Source organism: Pleurodeles waltl, chromosome 1_2 (genome assembly GCF_031143425.1).
Source record: "Pleurodeles waltl isolate 20211129_DDA chromosome 1_2, aPleWal1.hap1.20221129, whole genome shotgun sequence".
NCBI classification, from domain to species: Eukaryota; Metazoa; Chordata; class Amphibia; order Caudata; family Salamandridae; genus Pleurodeles; species Pleurodeles waltl.
Window position 1 is genome coordinate 736,030,636 of NC_090437.1, and position 18,296 is coordinate 736,048,931.

At 40.4% G+C, this 18,296-nt stretch overlaps 1 protein-coding gene across 2 annotated transcripts in view; it reads right to left on the minus strand.

Annotated features, from left to right (window-relative positions):
* The window catches only part of PDGFC (platelet derived growth factor C), a 752,668-nt gene that overhangs the window by 438,631 nt on the left and 295,741 nt on the right, over positions 1-18,296 (minus strand). For both annotated transcript variants that reach the window (XM_069243160.1, XM_069243169.1), the window contains exon 2: positions 4,138-4,333. In XM_069243160.1, coding sequence (XP_069099261.1) covers positions 4,138-4,333 — 196 coding nt within the window. The remainder of the gene's footprint in view (positions 1-4,137; positions 4,334-18,296) is intronic.

Genomic DNA, 18,296 nt, shown 5'->3' on the forward strand with positions numbered 1-18,296 from the left:
CCACGATTGGCATGTGGGTGTGCTGCCCTCGGTTTGTGTTTTGTTTTGTTGCCAGCATGTAAGGCTCCCTTCTGAAATCCAGGTGGATTGTTCTCCAGTTGGATGAACTAGCCCACACATTACATGTCACGTAAAACTGATGATTAGCACATATGTGACTCATGTGGACATTTCAGGACATAATTCATAATGCACAGTTAAAGCCTTCTTTTATTCTTCGTCTGAAGTATGCTATTGCAAGCACCACATGCTGATTTTTGCTGCTTGTGTCCACTGTACTTGCAACACTTTGTTAAATGTGCCTTGGTGGTTTTGGTGTATTACATTACATCAGTTTATATTTAGCTAACCCTTCAATGCTTGATACAATGAGTTTTGTACTACTTGAATATCACTGTAGGCTTTACTGCTTGTGGCATGTATGAGGCATGTGTGAGATGAGACGCATAGTTGCCAACCTCTTGTAATGCTCTTGATGTGTGTGTGATCTCCATTTTTAGATGGTAGTGCTACTGCCTTCATTAATGTATTGTATTGTAATATTATTTATATCGCGCTTGCTACCCCTGACGTAGTTCTCTTTTGGTAATATGTAATAATGTTGTAATGAAAAGAGTTACATTCAGGAGCCTGTGGAATTACATATTGCTTGGTAAAAATTGTTCTGAGATTGTAGGTGAGTTCTACTGCAACTGCCTCAAATTTGAAATACAAGTGCTGTGTGTACATGCATTTGACTTGTAATGTGTTTTGATGAGGATCATGTAATGCATATATGATCACATCGGAAGAGATGGGATGCCTTGCTCAAACAACTTTGTATGATATATGGAATATAGTAGCTCCTGTCATACATTATAATCTATATTACAAGTCACCAAGGAGTTCCATGACCATTTAGAGAAAGCCAAGTTCCTTAATAAAGTTATGGAACTCCGAGATGACTTGCAATATCCTTATCATGTACATGGTTAACGTTCACCTTTCAAACAAACCACTTAAATACTTGGTGCGGCGCTGTCACATGAAAGAGAGAATGTGTGGAAACACGAACAATAAAAATAGAATCTCCACTGCAAAATCAAAAAAGCTGTGACTTAGATATTAGAAAACGTTTAAAACAAGTCAGTGTTTTTAAAAAGGCACAATAGCACCGAATGTGTGGAAACATTCAGAAAGATTCTTATTTTTCTACAATTATCAAAGAAGCAAAGAAGCACAAAAATGAACAGGCAGCTATAAAAATTGCTTTCTACCGTACAGCTATAAAAAATAGAGCAGATGAAAGAAAAGCCAGGTTCTTTAATTATGCTCCATGTCCTGACTTGCCTTTATCCTCGGCTGCTGGTAGCAGGTATTGTGACATCAGGACTTAACTGTAATAAGTTATTACAGTTGGGAGACTTGTCATTTCTTTATAATAGGCACCTGGGTGCATCACATGTCGCCAATTACAAAGAAATTAGAAATGGAATTTTATATAGTGATTGTAGAATCCCATGTAATGGTATATTTTTGCACGGAGTATAACGCACATGACTTTATAATACAATTGAATGTGTAAAAATATTGTGACTAGAATGTTTGCTAATAAATGTATCTGGTCCTTAAACTTCCCTTGCAATAATGTGAACACTTTCAACTGAGTGACGAAGTCAGCTCGAAGAATGTTCTATATAATAAAATATTTTTTACATTCAGTAAAAGCCCTTACACATGACCATGAAATTCACATTTTTACGCAAATTCGAAATCAAGCAGTACAAATTCTAGAGTTAACAATCACTGATTTCTAACATGGAAGTATACATTTGAACATAAAATGCTTCTGCAAATTTAAAGGAGCACTACTCAACTAAAACAGAAAACGAAATGGTGGATTTGTTTTTTATTAGATCACAAGAAACATAATCATTATAAACTAAAAATATCACAATAATTGTTGAAAATACAATTTCGCTGCACTCTTCACATAACTAAAAATCATAAAATAAGACTGCCTATAAATTTAACAAATTTAATACATTTATGTTCCAAACACAACACAGTTTACATCAATATTTGACAGTCACGACAGAAGTGAATTATCGTTAGGCCAGTTTGTAATTTTGATTATGATGGAGTAATTGGAGTAATTTCGGTAAAGCTTTGTTACTCTTCGACATGGAATTACTGATAATCACAAGGTTACTCTGCTCATGTAATTAAAAATCATTTGGGGAAAGCGATCATACTGCGAGAGCACATTTAGTGACTGCAAGTGCCTGCTCGCACTCGCTATTTACGTACTGCTGCAGTGCACTCTATTTCTTAGTGCATCCTTGTGCCGATTCACCAAGTATTTCACTGAAAAGTAAATGTCTCTGTGATTTATCATTGGTGCATTCATAAACCAATATGCTACAATTTCTGCGTTTCCTAATTGACATTTGGTTGCCATGATGATGCACCCTTTTACCTCTGCACTTAAAAAAAAAAAATTAAATGATCAGAGCCTCAATTAAAACTCTAGAACTTGGGGGATATTACACCTTCCATTGTGTTCTTCAAGCAAACGAAACATAAAACCCGATCAAGAAAAACAAGTTACTTGTTTGCTATGTAGCTCAGGTATTTTGTAAACGACTATAGCTAGTGTTTTATGTTCTATTTTGATGAGTGCGATGGGATAATATTAGCTATGTAGACACCTATTTCTGGTATTTAAAAATAAAAGAAATATGTGCCCTCCCAGTTACAGCCAGAATTAAATATTTGAACTCGTGTTTAATAAACAGTAAAAGTAAGAACGTGTACGTTCCAAAAAGGACCCCCATTATGCTAATAAATTTACTAGGCCCGGTACTTTTCCATATGGTAGAGAATTTAACACACACATCCTCCCATGAAACTATAGCCTCGTTATTCTCTATCACTCTGGTGGAGGCACAATGGAACTCTACTCTATTTCACTAAGTATATCTAGACATTTGCGTTTTCCTATTATGCCGACAAAACGCCAAACCCAGCCTCAATGTATTGCCTGGACCAGTGGTTCTTAATCTTTTGACCTCTGAGGTCCCCTGCTAAATCATTCAAGTATACCAGGGGGCCCAAGCATTTTTTTCCCCACACCATTCTGAATTCCTCTGTTTTCATGTTTCACACATCATCTCTTTCTTCTTCTGGTTCAACTTTCCACTCTCTCCTTCTGTATGTACTTCCTAGCATCTCACTCACTTCACCACCGCCCCCATTCACAACAGAACACACAATTTCAGCCTTTGGTCCTGTCAATAATTCAGAAGCTTTGAACCTCCTTCAAACACTTTCACATTTAATCATAATTACATTCTGAACATGCCGCCATTGCTCTGTACACTCTACAGAATTGGCCAAGGATTGGCTGTTCAAGTTTTCTGAACACCTTAATGACCCATTGATAGGCACTGTGAGAAACTCACACTGCCTTTTGCGTCAACTCCAAACCTCTCAATCATGTCCTGCGAGAATAGAAACACTGGCCTACAGCCTGAACTTACAGAGCTACTTACGAGTGACCTAGGCCACAGCACACAAAGTACAAGATTAAAACACATTGCAGGAAAACAATGCATTCGAAAAAAGAAATACCCTTTGGAAAGCAAATTAATGAAAATGTGAAAATGTAATCATGAGCTTTGTTACTGACATGGATTACCTCATTTTGAATAAATATTGCAGCTGGCCATTTGGCCTGAGTTTCCCCAGGCAGGTTGAGATAGTGCTAGGAATCCTAACCCACAGACCCCCTGATAATGCATAAAGGACCCCTGGGGATCTACAGCCCACACGTTAAGGATCTCTAATCTGGACAGTTTTAATGCATTCTAGCCAACATCTCCATTATTTCTCTGCCATGTCACCATTTTAAACAAAATCTAGATATTTGCATTATATTTGAAAGGTGCCACTGCCATTATACGTGCCATTATACATGTCATTATACATAGACATTTGAAGCAAAGCCATTAGAAGCATCCACAAAGCTACATGGCAGTTTTATGTAAAATACCTCAAGTAGATAAAACATGTTTAAAGACACACAAGCAGATCTGTATTAACATAGCAGTTACTCTACTTTATCATCCCACAGGAGCAAATGTGGGAATAACTTACTTGCAAATGTCATCTTCAGGATCTTCGAGCCCAAACCTTTCATCAAAGGTAAGTTGTATCCGGACATTTTCCTCTACTGCCACCAGTCTCCACACCAGAACTGTGCTGCGTGGATAAGTGTCTGGAAATCTGGGACTGTGGATGCTTCCATTTCCATGGACAACAACAATCCTCTCGTGCTGTGTATCGTGTACTCCTGTAACAAGCACATACATACATAAACAAAGTTACTTTTCTATTAGGTGCTTTGATCCAATTCTAAAACAGGTTGATGAGTGTAAATTCATAATTTACATAGCCACAAACGAAAACAATACTTTACATTTATAGGATTTATAACATTCAGCAATGTCTGGGAACATATGATCAGATTGTCTCTGTAAGAAATTGGAAACTGGAAGTATTAGTTGAGTTGAGGCAGGTGACAACCCACCTCCAAAAATAGTAACAGTCCTCGTTAGGGTGAACCACTAAAGTTGCTAAATAAACCCATCCTTAACCATGGTAGCTTGGCACAAAACAGTCAGCTTAACTTAGAGGCAATGTTTAAAATATTTATGCAACCCACAAAGAGTAATGAAGTGAAAAGACAAAACAAGAAAAATTACAAACAAATTCAGTACAATTCTAATTAATGGAAGCAAAATGACTAAAATCCAATAAGCAGTACTAGAGATATGAATTAAGATTTTTGAATTAAAATAGTGCCTAAAAGCTCAAATTGGTTATTTGCTAGTACTAAAATAAGTCAAAGTAAAATGTTAAGGTCGACAGTGAGGGAGCAGTTACAGTGGAAAGTTTAACTTCTGACTTGGAAATGTTTATGAATAAAATATGGTCTTCAAGGAGTCATCAGTGGGCCAAGCTGCAAATTAAATTTGAAGCTCAATGATGGCAGGCTGCTGATGAGCGGGTGCAGTCATCAATGAAGGCAGGAAAGCTCAGAGTGGGCCAAGTCTGAAGTCTATGTCCAGGAAGAACTCAAAGTTGATCGTTTGCTACTGTGCATCAGTTTCAATAAAAGCATCTTCATTCAAATTATGAAACAGATCTCTTTTAGTGGGGCACGCCAGCATGGTGAGGCCGACCAGCGATACAACATCAAAGGATGCGGCTTTGACAATGGTTCTGGTCTACCGTGGTTCTCCAGGCACATAGTTTCTAAGTCTCAGATATTGCAGTTTGGGAGCAGGAGGAGTATTCCTTAAACCAGACAAGTGTCCAGGACATTGGAAGGGCACCACTTTGTGGGTTGAGACTCACTCTAACAGAGGCCAGCAGCAGGCTCAGGGGTAGGTCCATTTAGTACTGGCCATCTAGGTAGTTGCAGTGAAAGGCCTCAGGAAACGTGTTATGTCCCTGTGGCTCAAAAAGGAGGTCAGCCAACAGCTCCTCTGAGCCCCTTCTGTCATCCTGGGTTCAGCGCAAGCAGTTCCAGGCTTCCTTCTGGTTGAAGACAGCAGGGCAGTTTTTCCTCTGATCTTTACAGGTCCAGCAGTGTTTTAAGGAGGGTACTGCGAATGCCATGTTTATGCTCAGTGCCAGTTCATGGGTGGGAGAAGTTCCTGGCAACTCCCTAACCAATGGGATAGGGAGTTGCCAGGAACTTTCCAGGGGATACCCTACCAACTTTTGCAGCACTTCCTGTTGGTATTACTGTAAACCTTCCCACAGTCCTATCTTGGTGGACCTTTTCTTCCCCTGGTCAGTGCTCCTAGTGCCCGCTAAGAGGTGTGGGTGTGACAATGGGCACACCCTGCCTTCTGGGCACTTCTAACAAGTCCTGGGGCAGCCCCCCATTGAGTTTGGTACCAAGCTGACTAGCAAGAGAAATGTGTGGCAGGCGTAGGTGTGAGCTACATCGGCGTGTGGCAGGATAGACATCCTTTGTAGCTCAGGAAGGGGCTGGGCGCAGCCCCAGTCCCTCTTGTTCAAGGAAGAAAAAAACCTCTCCACATGCAAGATATTTTTCAACTGTTTGAGGGCATCACACCACAGGAGAGCCATCAGAAGTCAAGTGACACTGGACACTGGCATAAATACCCCTTTTGGCTTAGGTTGGAAACGTAAAACTTTCTAAAAGTGTCATTGACCATTACTTTGGATATTAACTTACTATTAAATGAGTCCTTGAACTATTTGTAGCTGCTTCCAAGCTGAAATTGAAGTTTAAAAAAGTGACACAAGGGATTGGAACATTCCATCAATCACTTTTTTGTTTACATTAGTGTGTCTGTCTAGGTGGGAAGGGTATGCCCATATGTGTGTCCTGTGCACTCTGTGTCAGTGGAACCAACTCTATACTTGGATGATGAGCTCCAACGAGGCCAAAACTGGTCTTGGGTTTCTTGTGTTCTGGTTCAGGGAGAACCTGGTCTGGCAGTTCAGGCTGGACTGTTCCTATTGGAGCAGGTTCAAGACTGATTTTCATATGGCTGGGTCAAAACTGAGGTTGCATGGCTTACAAAATAATGATGGACTTGGATACAACCCAGAGTATTATTAGTGGCTGAGGTTAATTCAAGTGTTCCATCCATCATCTTCTTATATACCCAAGCTAAAATTAAGCACTATATATTGTCATAGTGCAACACAGTGTTTTACTATGGGCTAGCCATCCTTGCTACAATGAAAAATGACAATTAGGTTTTTCATAGTCAGGGCCTGTAGACAAATAAATATACACATACTTTTCAAATGTCATGCACCCTGCCTAAGGGTATTTAGGGCCTACCTAAGGGGTGACTTATGATTATTAAAAAGGAAGGCTTAGGCTTGGCAAATGTTTTATTTTGCCAGTTTGAAATGCCAGTTTAAAATTGCACACACAGGCTAGCGTAGCAGCCCTGAGACATTAAATATACAAATCTGGCAGGTGTTAATTTCTTAATGTTTTAGGGAGGGAACACAAGCATTATACAACTGGCTGGGAAACGTGCACGGAGTCCTAATGCCAACAAAAATAGGTTCAGCAAAAGAAGGCAAAACAATCTGGGGGTGACCCTGCAAAATGGCCAGGTCCATCACACCTATTACTCATTCCACAGAAAAGTAAAATGCCATCAACCTCTACTTCAGTTAAAAAATCCAGAAGAGCCAACAGCACATCTACAACACCAAGCCTGTTTCATCACTTTGGCTCAACCCTTCCAGATGTATCCCACAATGGTCATCCTTCAAAGCCATGTCTCTCGCAGATCTCACTGACTTACTCAACTCCCTCAAAACCATTTCTTATTAAGATGATATCCTTCCCATGAATTCATCAAAGCTCTCCCTGTTTGAACACTCTCTCACACCTACTCACAATTGTCAATGTTTCCCTCACTCAGGGAATCATCTCAAAAGCTTCCAAGACAGGCCAGATCCTCCCACTCCTAATAAAAAGACCCTGATGACCTCACCTGTCCAGGCTGACACTTACCTATAGTTCATCTCCAAGGTCATTGATAAAACAGCCTATGCTCAACTCCTAGATCACATTAATGCTAGCCGCCTCCAGCACAACTACCAGTCTTGCATCAGATCATGCCACAGCAAGGAGACTGGTAATTTACACCTAGTAAGCAATGCCTTCCTGCCCAGACATGTTGACCTCGGCCTCCTGATATTGTAATACCTCTCGGTTTCTTTCAACTTAGGCTACCATCACACCCTCATGCACATCCTGGAAGCTAGAACAGGAGTCACCTGAATAATCTTTAACTGGTTTTCCTCCTACTTTTCCAAGGGACACCAATTTGTTCACATAGGCACCTCCAGGTTTAAAAAAGTCCATATCTGCTCTAGGTTTCCATAATGTCCCCTGTCATCATCAACTTCCAAATGTAGTCATTTGGTGTTTGTAGGAAATCTGACTTTTCTGATTGGTCATCCCATGTCTTTTGCCTTTCACTGAACCCTGTATGTTTGCTGGTGTTAGACCTCTGTGCACATTGAGCACTTTGACCAAGGTTCGTTTAGTGACTTTGAGTGCTCACCCTGACAAGGGTTGGGATTATTTTTCAGCTGAGTAGTTATTGCTTAAATAATAAACATTTTTTTACAAAAAATAGCATCAAGATTTACCAATATGCTGATGATACACAACTCTACCTCTGCTGCAGACATCCGGTGCCTGTAATACCGCCTGCAAATCATCCAGACCTCGATGGTCAGTGTCTAAATGAAGCTGAGCCCAGCCAAGATAGAAATCATGTTGTTTGCCAAGAACAACAAATAAGAAACCGTACAAATATGGCTCAATGAAATGCTTTGAACCCCAACCTACAATGAATCCCAAGTCACTTGGATTGACCCTGGACTCCAACTTCTTCCTCAACAAACACATTGCCAAAAAGACAAATACTCCCTGGTACCACCATTCTCTTCTACAGAAAGTGAAACCATTTCATTCAGAGAGTAGCTTTAGAAATGCTGGTCAAGACCTCATACTCTCACATCTGAATGGTGGTAAAGCCTTGCTCCATGGCCTCACAGTCTCCACCCTAGCACTGCTTAAGGGCATCCAAAAGGCCACAGCATGTTTCACCCAGTGTCTGAAGAAATATGCTTACATTCCACCGCACTTCCATCCTGATGGAGCTCCATTAGCTCCTCCTGCCATCCTGCATCACATTTAAATGTATCTGCACCCTTCACAAAGTCCTAATGACCAGCACCCCTGCTTATCTTGCAGATGCGCTCAACATCTCTGATGGTTCACAGCACATTCTCACAGTCTGTTCTTCTTTAGACTACAGACTATTAACTGTTGAAGGCAGCGGTTCTTTTACATCTATGATCCCAAGGTGTGGAACAACATCCCTATATTCATTAAGAATGCCACACTGATGCTCCAATTTAGGAGAGTGTTTAAGCGCACCTATATAATAAATAGTACATCATAATGCATTAACCAACCAGCTATCTCGCCTATCACTCACTGACTTTATGCTGGAAATATCACATACATATATACATGCGGTTTATTTAAAAAATGCTTTTATTCTGGGTTAAAATTACACCCAACAATGTGCCCCCTATAGCAATTTCACCTATACTTAATCAATTTGTTTTACTCTCATACATAGACATCCTATATATTGTGCTTCATAATGTTACCCAAGCAGAGTAAACTAATTGGGAATTTGTAAAGTAAATATCCCAGAAAGTTACGTTTTATTTGGAGTTCGTCATCAAATTCTTAAATGAGATGGTAAAGGTTTAACAATTTCAAAAGAGCCATTCTTTTGGAACAGTGGTTTAGTACCATTAATAGTTATATTTATTCAAATGACATTGTATCAATACCACAATAATTAGCCACCGGTGTTGTCACCTATCTACAAATGTTTGGGGAAAAAACTTAACAGGTGTAGAGATACAGAAAAGAATGCTGGACAAATAATCGTTTGGTTTTCGAGATATCGAAAGAAAGAAAGAAGTCACCCATCCCCACGGCCCTGCAGGTAGAAGTGCATATAAGGAATCGGTGAAAGAACAAAAATCAAGATTGATAATAGTCTGCTGTGTATACATAACTAACGATTAACGATATACATATATTACTTATTTACTTTAGGATTTCTCAGTGACAGATAGAGTCAAATATAAATAGAATAAATCCAAAACAAGAGTTTTAAGAAGTGGTATTACTAGAATAGATTTAAACAAAGCAGTTAAAATACCAGGCAGTAAAGATACTAGAATGCAATGAAGATAAAAGAATGATAAGGGGGGAAATTACAGATTATGTAAAACTGATAAGTGATCCAGCCACAGTGTCATAGTCACAGATATGAGAAAGAGCAGAAACATCGTGCGAGGATGGAATGGAAGGGGAAACAAGAGGCAGGAGCGAGGAGATGTTTCTAGACTGTTGAGACAAGTTTGATTCAGGAAATGAGTGAACATTTAAAATTAAATTAGAGGATGAAAACAAATTCAAAAGGCGGATCCAACAAATGATTCATAGTAGAAAACCACAATAATTATATGATTTTTGAGAAGCATCAAGAAGCAGGATTTATCCTCTGTACATTATGAGGGTTAGATTACAAAACTGTTCAGATTTTGGGTACAGGAGTAAAGGAATAAGATTATTGTAATAAATGGGCATAATACTTGTTAAAGGAGTAAGGTAGTTGTGGTGCTGCTCATCTGTATATTTCATTGTGTTTGTCAATCATGGTAAAGTACGCCTGACTTAAGTAAGAGAGCATGCACAGTAGATAGGAGAGTTCGATAGGAACTCGGTTTTTTCACTGTTGTGTATGCATAGTTTCAGAACTCCTACTTGTGTTACACTGTGGCTTATTGTAGCAGATGATCTAAAATGTTGTTTTGCACTTTTTAATTAATGTCAATGGGGGCACAGCCATTAAATGTGTAAGGAGGAACGGTATCCGAACATAATTCAACTTTTTACCCAGAAACAATGCCTTGCTTTCATTCTTCACAGTTTCAGAAACGTACATTGACCGCACTCTATTAGGGACATCGTGCTAGCTCTTAGCTACTTTTTCTGATTGAATAATTATCCTTAAATGTACCACAAATATTAGACCGGTAGAAGTGACTTTTTTCATCTGTAACAAGTCTCTATAATCTCTATGAGAACTCAGTGTTAAAATATTTTTCTAGCAATCATTTATTCCCAAGGTCAATTTCATTTTCAAATCATCCAGTTCCTGTTTTGGCATGAAACATAGCCATCTGGCTGGTACTGAAAACTTTGGTTTCCTATGGAGAATAGATGAAAGGCAGCTTTTCCAGTGAATTGGAGGATCTGAAGTCAAATCTGACGAGCCATCATGCTAGCATTTCAAGTATTTCGATGTTTTCCTTTCCAATTTAAGGAAGTTTTTTACTGCAAAACTCTCTTCCAGAAATAATAGCAGGAAAAAATTGGCATAAAACATATTCAATAAACACAGCTGAACAGTTGTATCCTCGTAATATAGCACTATATGAGACAAAAAGCTTATTTTATATATTAAATGATATACTTTTACATGCCCTGTATTCCAAGTTGTGATTATGGGTATAGGATCAAAGTTTGTCTAAAGGGACTTTGTGATTCTTCCTTCGCAAATGCACAATTTAAAGAGTGCTACAAAGTACTTCCACAATTCTGCTGCAAAAGTAGCAGTGACCTTCCCTTCCCCGTGCACGTGTTCTTTCGAGAACCGAAAAATTACCTTTCTTAATTAAGAATTTCCAGTCATAGCAGGGTGAAAATCAATTTAAAACCTTTATAGTGTGATCCATCACCACTGTGATCATGTTCCGATATTTAAAATCATGCAAAAAAGTACCTTGATCAAATTTATGACAAACAACTAGAGAGATGCATCTCAATAGCCAACAAAGCTGGACGATAAAAAGCTTAAGAGTCGACTCATTTATCAAGAATGTTTATTTGAAATTGCCTGGAAATAGGTTGCATCATAATACCCCCAGCCCCAAAATTACTAGTTGTAGAGTATCACTGTGTGGAAGGCATTGAACGAAAAAAGGTCGGTACCCTGAAAGACTCATAAGACCTTTTACTGTTTCAATTTAACGCTTTTATTTCCTTAGAATTAAATATATATAAATTCAGTACACGTGGACGAACAAATTTGCAATGTTGAAGTTACAGCTAGATGTCGATGTTCTCGTGGCGCGCAGAACAGCTGCTTAGATATTAATGAAATGATTTAGCAGGAAATGCATTTTAAATCAAAAAAGAGGAAGGAATTGAAAGCGTGAATACGGCTTGCCAATAAAAGAGTAAGCTCTATGAAAAACGAACACGTTTGTTATGGGCGCGAGCAAGGTTGCACTATTAATCCCTGATTTATTAAATGACTCTGTGGGACATGATATCTCTAAACAGGCTATAGAAATATTGATGAGCTTAGGTGTTTTTACTATAAGGATCTAAATATTACTTCAGAATAGAAAAGCCATTTACTGAAAGTTTGCTAGTTTCACCTTGAACGGTGGCTTAGTCAAATATTCCAGTGTCCAAACGTCCGTGGCCACACTCCTTGTGACACTATGAAAAAGAGCAGATTACAAGAGGGAGGTCCTCGTGTCTGTGCATGATTTTTCAGAGACCCACAATGCACTTTAAGCCCTGCAGTTCTAGAGGTGTAAATTAATGTCAATCGTTTTCAGTTTGCACGTATGCCGCTCAATTGGTGAGCATTTATATTTGTCTGTAATGTTTATCTTCGTCTAAATATTTTTTAGAATGGCCTCTCTTGCAATGGATGATTTAAACAATGTTTCGGAATTTGCAACCGAGTGTTACTTTGACAAAGAATGTTACATTATTATATCCATGTATCCATGGTAGATGTTTGACAATAAACATGTGCATATGTTTTGGCACGTTTTGGTGCCTTTGGTGTGGGTGTTTAGCAATTTATTTATTCATGCGTGGGTTTTCGAAGTTAGGTGGTTTTACACAGGCATGAATGCCAGCGGAAATATTTCGCTTAGCTTCCTTCTTTTATAAACATTAGTTGCAGATCATTTATGATATTTTTCACTGACTTTGCTGCTGTATACTGATTTTCTTCCTCTGCAGTTCTGCAGGTCTTTGAGAAGTATTTATGTGGCACATTCTACATTCCTATGTATTTGCATGGCAGAGTGGTGTTAAATGATGTCTTAGCACAGGGGGAAGAAGATGCTGGTGTGCTTAGCCTCAAAACCGATTCTGTGGTATCTATCGACGTGACAGAAGACCATCGACCTGACACACCTGGGTGGTAGTGCTGGCGCGCCTGACCTAATAAGTAAACTTACAATGGGACGTGATAGGTCGATGAACCTTTTGACTTGCTTAAGATGTTCCCACCATAAATTCAGTACAGAACAATAATCAATGACAATCAATAACATTAATAATCAATAGGAGAAGTAATTGGCATGCACCATGACTGCCGTCATGAATAACCACACCTTTATATAAAAGTTAGAATATTGATTTCCCTATATTAACAATGCTAATGGTACATAAAATAATCTCAAAATCAAATGATGAACATGCAGAAACAATACAGGCTGGCTGAAGCGATGAAAGAAACGCAATCTAATCAAGGCTTGTGCTACTACACATTCTAAAGTCACTGTACAGATTAATAATAAGAACAACTGTGAAAACATTATTACATTTCGATTCAGCAAAGAAAAGTCATCAAATGTTACTCTATATATTGATTTTCAATAGTGAGGATCCTAGCTAACACCAGATTAGAATTAGCATGTGTGTGCTTTTTATGCAAAACAATGCAGTCAACACAAACTTGGAAAAACATCTAACTATGGCTCTATCAAAATAGCGCGGTTGGTACCTAGAAAGAAAATCAAATAGACAAAGCAAACAACATCATTGTCAATATACCTATCCTCAGTTCGGATCAGCAAGCTGTGACAATCTTCATAATCAGCACATCAGTCTAGTCAGATGCATCAGGATTCAGCATCAAAGTTCAGAAAAGGCAAAGTCTTCAAGCATTAAAGTTCAGCATGTCTCTTCTCAAGATGCTCAAGAAAGCAATGGCCTTTCAGCAAGAAAGAAAATGGGCAAATGCAGTGTCTTCTGTCAGTTTAGTATGGCTAAGATAGATTCCTTAAAACTACTACCCGAGTCCCTACTGGTCAAGGGATCGCATGCTCCTACTTTGTCCAATAAAACTACAACTTCAAATCTACATTTTCTACTAGTACATGGTTCACATGTCGCTGATTGGCTCCTTTCATAATGTCCTCATCATCCGGCTCGACTTGCCTGAGAAAGTCAGTCTTACACACATTACATTTACAATGTTACATTTAGCAGGAACAGCATCTTCTGGCAAGCAGTTCTCATGAGAAAGACTTTTAGCTACAAGCACATTAGGTCCGCACAGTGGAAAATCACAATGTAATTCTCTAAGCAGACATTTTATTAAACCTCTAAGAAATACAGCTTGACATGAGGCCTTGCAATTAGGCCAAGACCTCCGCTAAGCTAAGGCCTACAATTAATAAAGTTAATACATAATACATAACCCTTAATATGATGTATTACTACATTATTCAAACATAAGTTCAAAATGTCATATTAATAAGCATCAATAAGTACACTTCGTGAACACTGACGGCCACTCACATGGACACATTTTCAAATGTGTGCATTATTTTTCTCTAGACTATTACATTTTCTACACAAATCTATTACTAAAAAAAAACATGAATATTCATTAATATTTCAATTAAAACTCCTGCTCTAGCAGTAGCCCGTGAAATGTTTTGCCTTCACCCGTCTTGTTTTTCTGAATCTGCTGGCTTTAGAACTCTGTGAATGTTACCACTGCTACCGGTGCTAAAGTGCCTGTTCTCTCCTCTTTAAGAATGGTAAAATTGTCTTATACCCAATTGGTACATTTAATTTACTCATACGTCCCTAGTAAAGTGGTACTACAGGTAACAAGTGTCAGGCCTGCCATTTCAGCATGTGTGTGCAATTTTAAACTACCATTTCGACCTGGTAAAATAAACCTTTCCCCCTGACCTAAACCTCCCTTTTTAATACATATAGGTCACCCCTACGATAGGCCCTAAACAACCCAAAGGCTGGATGCAGTTAATTAAAAATGCATAACTTTGTTTTTCACTACTGTGATGCCTACCTCTCCCGTAGGCTAATGTTGGGGTTACCTTATTACATTTAGTAAGTGATAATATTTGATTGGCAGTAGGTGGGAAAGTCACCTTTGGTGTCTGAGGAATTACAATTTAAAACCCTTGTATATGGTAAAGTCAGACATTTAGGCCCTCATTACAACTTCAGCGGTCTTACAGAAAGTCCTCCAAAGCTGCGGGCGCCACTATACCGCCAGTGCTGATCGTATTTGTGGCTCCCTATTATGACTTTTCGGCTGGGCCAGCGGAAGTCACATCAACATTGCAGCTGGCTCATAATAGAGCCGGCTGGAATGTTGATGTGCAGTGGGTGCAGCAGCACCCGTCGCACATTTCTCTGCACGAAATTTGCATGGGCAGTGCAGGGGCCCCCAGGGGCCCCCCGAGTCCGCCTAACCGCCAGCCTGTCCATGGCGGTGTTTACCGCCATGGACAGGCTGGCGGTTGGGGATTATGACCGCCTGGCGGAAGCCTGGCAGTCAAGTGGAGGGGCTGGTGGTTACCGCCAATGTACTGCCGGCCGCCAAGGTCGTAATGAGGCCCTAAGTCACAATACTAAAAATGCCACTTTTAGAAAGTATGCACTTTCCTGTCATAACCATTTGACGCCTGCAGCCTATTTCCTGGGTCACATGACTAGGTGTAGTTAGCAGTGGGCCTCAGTGTATTTCTCCCAGACAGTATCACAATAGAGGGTCTGGGTGTTGGCAGGATGGGTCATCTCTGACTTTATCATGGGAGTGAAGCTTTCACCTACCACACTTACATTTCAAAGGCACTGGCCTATTGTACCCTCAGACAGACTGGGACGAGGACAGTTAGGCAAAAATTTCAGAAACCTCTGTAAGGGGAAAATTCCAGAAGCTTGTCCCATTTCAAAGTAGCACAAGGTATAAAATTGGAACCATCACACATACTTATCAATACATTCCTGAACATGTAGATACTGCAAAAGAAGGACACCCTGCTGTCCTACTGCTTGAGGCCTGACCTGCTTGCTGAGAAGGAAGACTGGATCTGCACCCGTCATTCCAGGTTGAAGTGACTCCAAGATTCAGCTGACTGATCTTCTGTTCACTCCAAGAGTCAGCTGACTGATCTTCTGTTCTCAGCTAAAGGGACACAACAATCTCCAGAGGCCATTTTACAACGCCCAGTTTACCTGCTGCAACTGGTCCTGCTTGGACCTGCAACTGGACCTGCCACAGCCTTGCTGACTTCTGTTGGAGTGTGTTTTTCTAACCTCCAAGAGGTGGCTCCCAGATCATGGTCCTTCTTGTGGTGTCAACTGAGTTCCACTTTGAAGAAAAAGAGAAATCCTGACGTTGTGGGCTCTTCAGAATCGCAAATGGGCCTATTCACGCTAAGATCTTGCCGTCGGTGTCAACTTCCAATGTGAAGATCTGGTGAACCCGACCACACCACAGCTACTGCTTACGACAACCAGCAATGTGAGGTCTGCACTTCACGCTACAGCATCGGCAGTTGTCAATGAGCGCTAATGTGAATCTCCAGCAATGACCATTCGAATTGCCTGACAGGACCTTCATTCTAAAACAAAGACTGTCTGCAATGCCTTAGCTGCTCTTTACTCTACAGCGATTCCCATCCATGACTTTCTACCTGCTAATGTTTTCGGCTGGACTAAGCTGGTCCCTGTATCCAGCCCATACTCCATCTCAGTTTTACCTGAACCTGTTACGACTCTGTCGTCCCATTTCTAGGGGGTGCTGTAAGGGGACTGTCAGAAGCCTGGGAACCACCTTGAACACTTATCTAGAGTCCCTTGCTGACTCCCATTTGTTTCTCCTTTTGCCATGGTATGCTTATGCAGTATTACATTTGCTTCCTGGGACTGCAAATCCCATAATTCACAGCCTGGTAGTCAGGAAAGCCTGGATTCTGTTTCCTCTTCTTTCCTATGGGAGAAGTCCAGTTGCTCCTTTTCACCGGATCCTCTCCTTCAGGACTTGCGAGTGTCTGAAACTACACACACCTGAGACCTCTCCTGTGCAGCCCAGTCATGTGATTCCACCTGGGGTTTTCTACAGCTTGGAACTGCTTATAAGCAGCCATTTCCTCAAGATCCCCGTTGTGCATTGGAGTTCGATTCCTTTGTGTTACAGACCCCTTATCGGATGGTGTTCCAGTTTTGTTCCTGTTCTGTTCCAGCTTGATCCTGTTTCCTGTTTCTCTGCCCTGCTCCTGATTGTTCCAGTCTGCTCCCTTCCTCTTAGCCTTTACCTGTTTGTTTCTTCCGGAGCCTGTTCCGTTTCTTTGTCCTGCTCCTGCCTTGTTTCAGCCTGATCCTGCTCTGTTTCCCAGCCCTGTTTACTGCTTAATCCTACTCCCTGTATTCCAGCTCTGTCCTTGCCTGCTCGCTGTTTCCCAGTCCTGTCTCTGTTTGTTCCATCCAGAAGTTTGCACCCTGTTTTCCAGTCCTAGCCCTGCCTTTGCTTCAGCCTGAACCTGTTCTCAGTTCCTGCCTCTGTCTCTTAGTTTGTCCCTTCTGTTTCTGTTTACTCTCGGTATTTGTGTCTGGTTAGTGTTCTTTCAGTCTTCACCAGTGTACAGTATAAGTGTCCTCCTTTGTACTGGGGTTGACTACTGGTTTCCAGGAGGCAATTCCAGCCCCCTCCTTGTCTAGTGTTATACATTGTCTTTTGTGCCTAACAGTGACAGTGTGCTATTGCTGTTGTTCCAGGAATCGCCACTGTGTTTCCAGCTGGACCCAAAAGAGAGTGTCTTGTGTATGTAAGTACTATCCTTGTTTGTGCTCTAGGGTCCAGAGACAGAATCACTTCTGCTGCCTCCTTTCTATGGGGCTGGCAGGGTGACTATCTGTAAGAGCAAACTGCACAGATTCCCTGTCACTGTGGGAGGTTCTGCACCCTACTCTGTGTACAACCCCAGCGTGTTTGTCCATTAGTAATCCGTTTCCTGTTTGTTCACTCAAGGGTTGCTCTGCTTTTACTTTCCTGTTTCCTGTGCCTATCCATAGCTGTCCTTTCCGTGTATGCCTTTAGCTGCTCTTCTGCCCCAGTACACTACCTCTTTAGGATATTTGGTGACCTCAAGGGGTGTCCCAACTAGAGTCCTGATCAGACCTGCCCAAATCTGTGACAGAACCTGTGACTTTCAACTGGTTTCACATGACCAGATAACCAAGTCTGGTCGTGTTGTTGTTTTAGGCTCTATAATTACGTTAAATCTTTGAAATTACATCGCTTCGTTCTACTGATTGAATGTTCATCATTTTGGTGTCAAATAATTCATTAAATTTCACTCTATTTTATTTTTCTAAATTGGTGTTGTTTTTTTGTGTTGTGTTTTCATATTATAACTGTAAATTCTTTACACATTTCCTCTAAGTTAGGCTTGACTGCTTTTGTAGCAAGCTACCAGATGGTTAAGCACAGGTTAATTTAGTGACTTTCATGGATCACCCTGACAAGGATTGTGGCTGTTGCTTGAGAAGGTCTCACACACCCTCAACC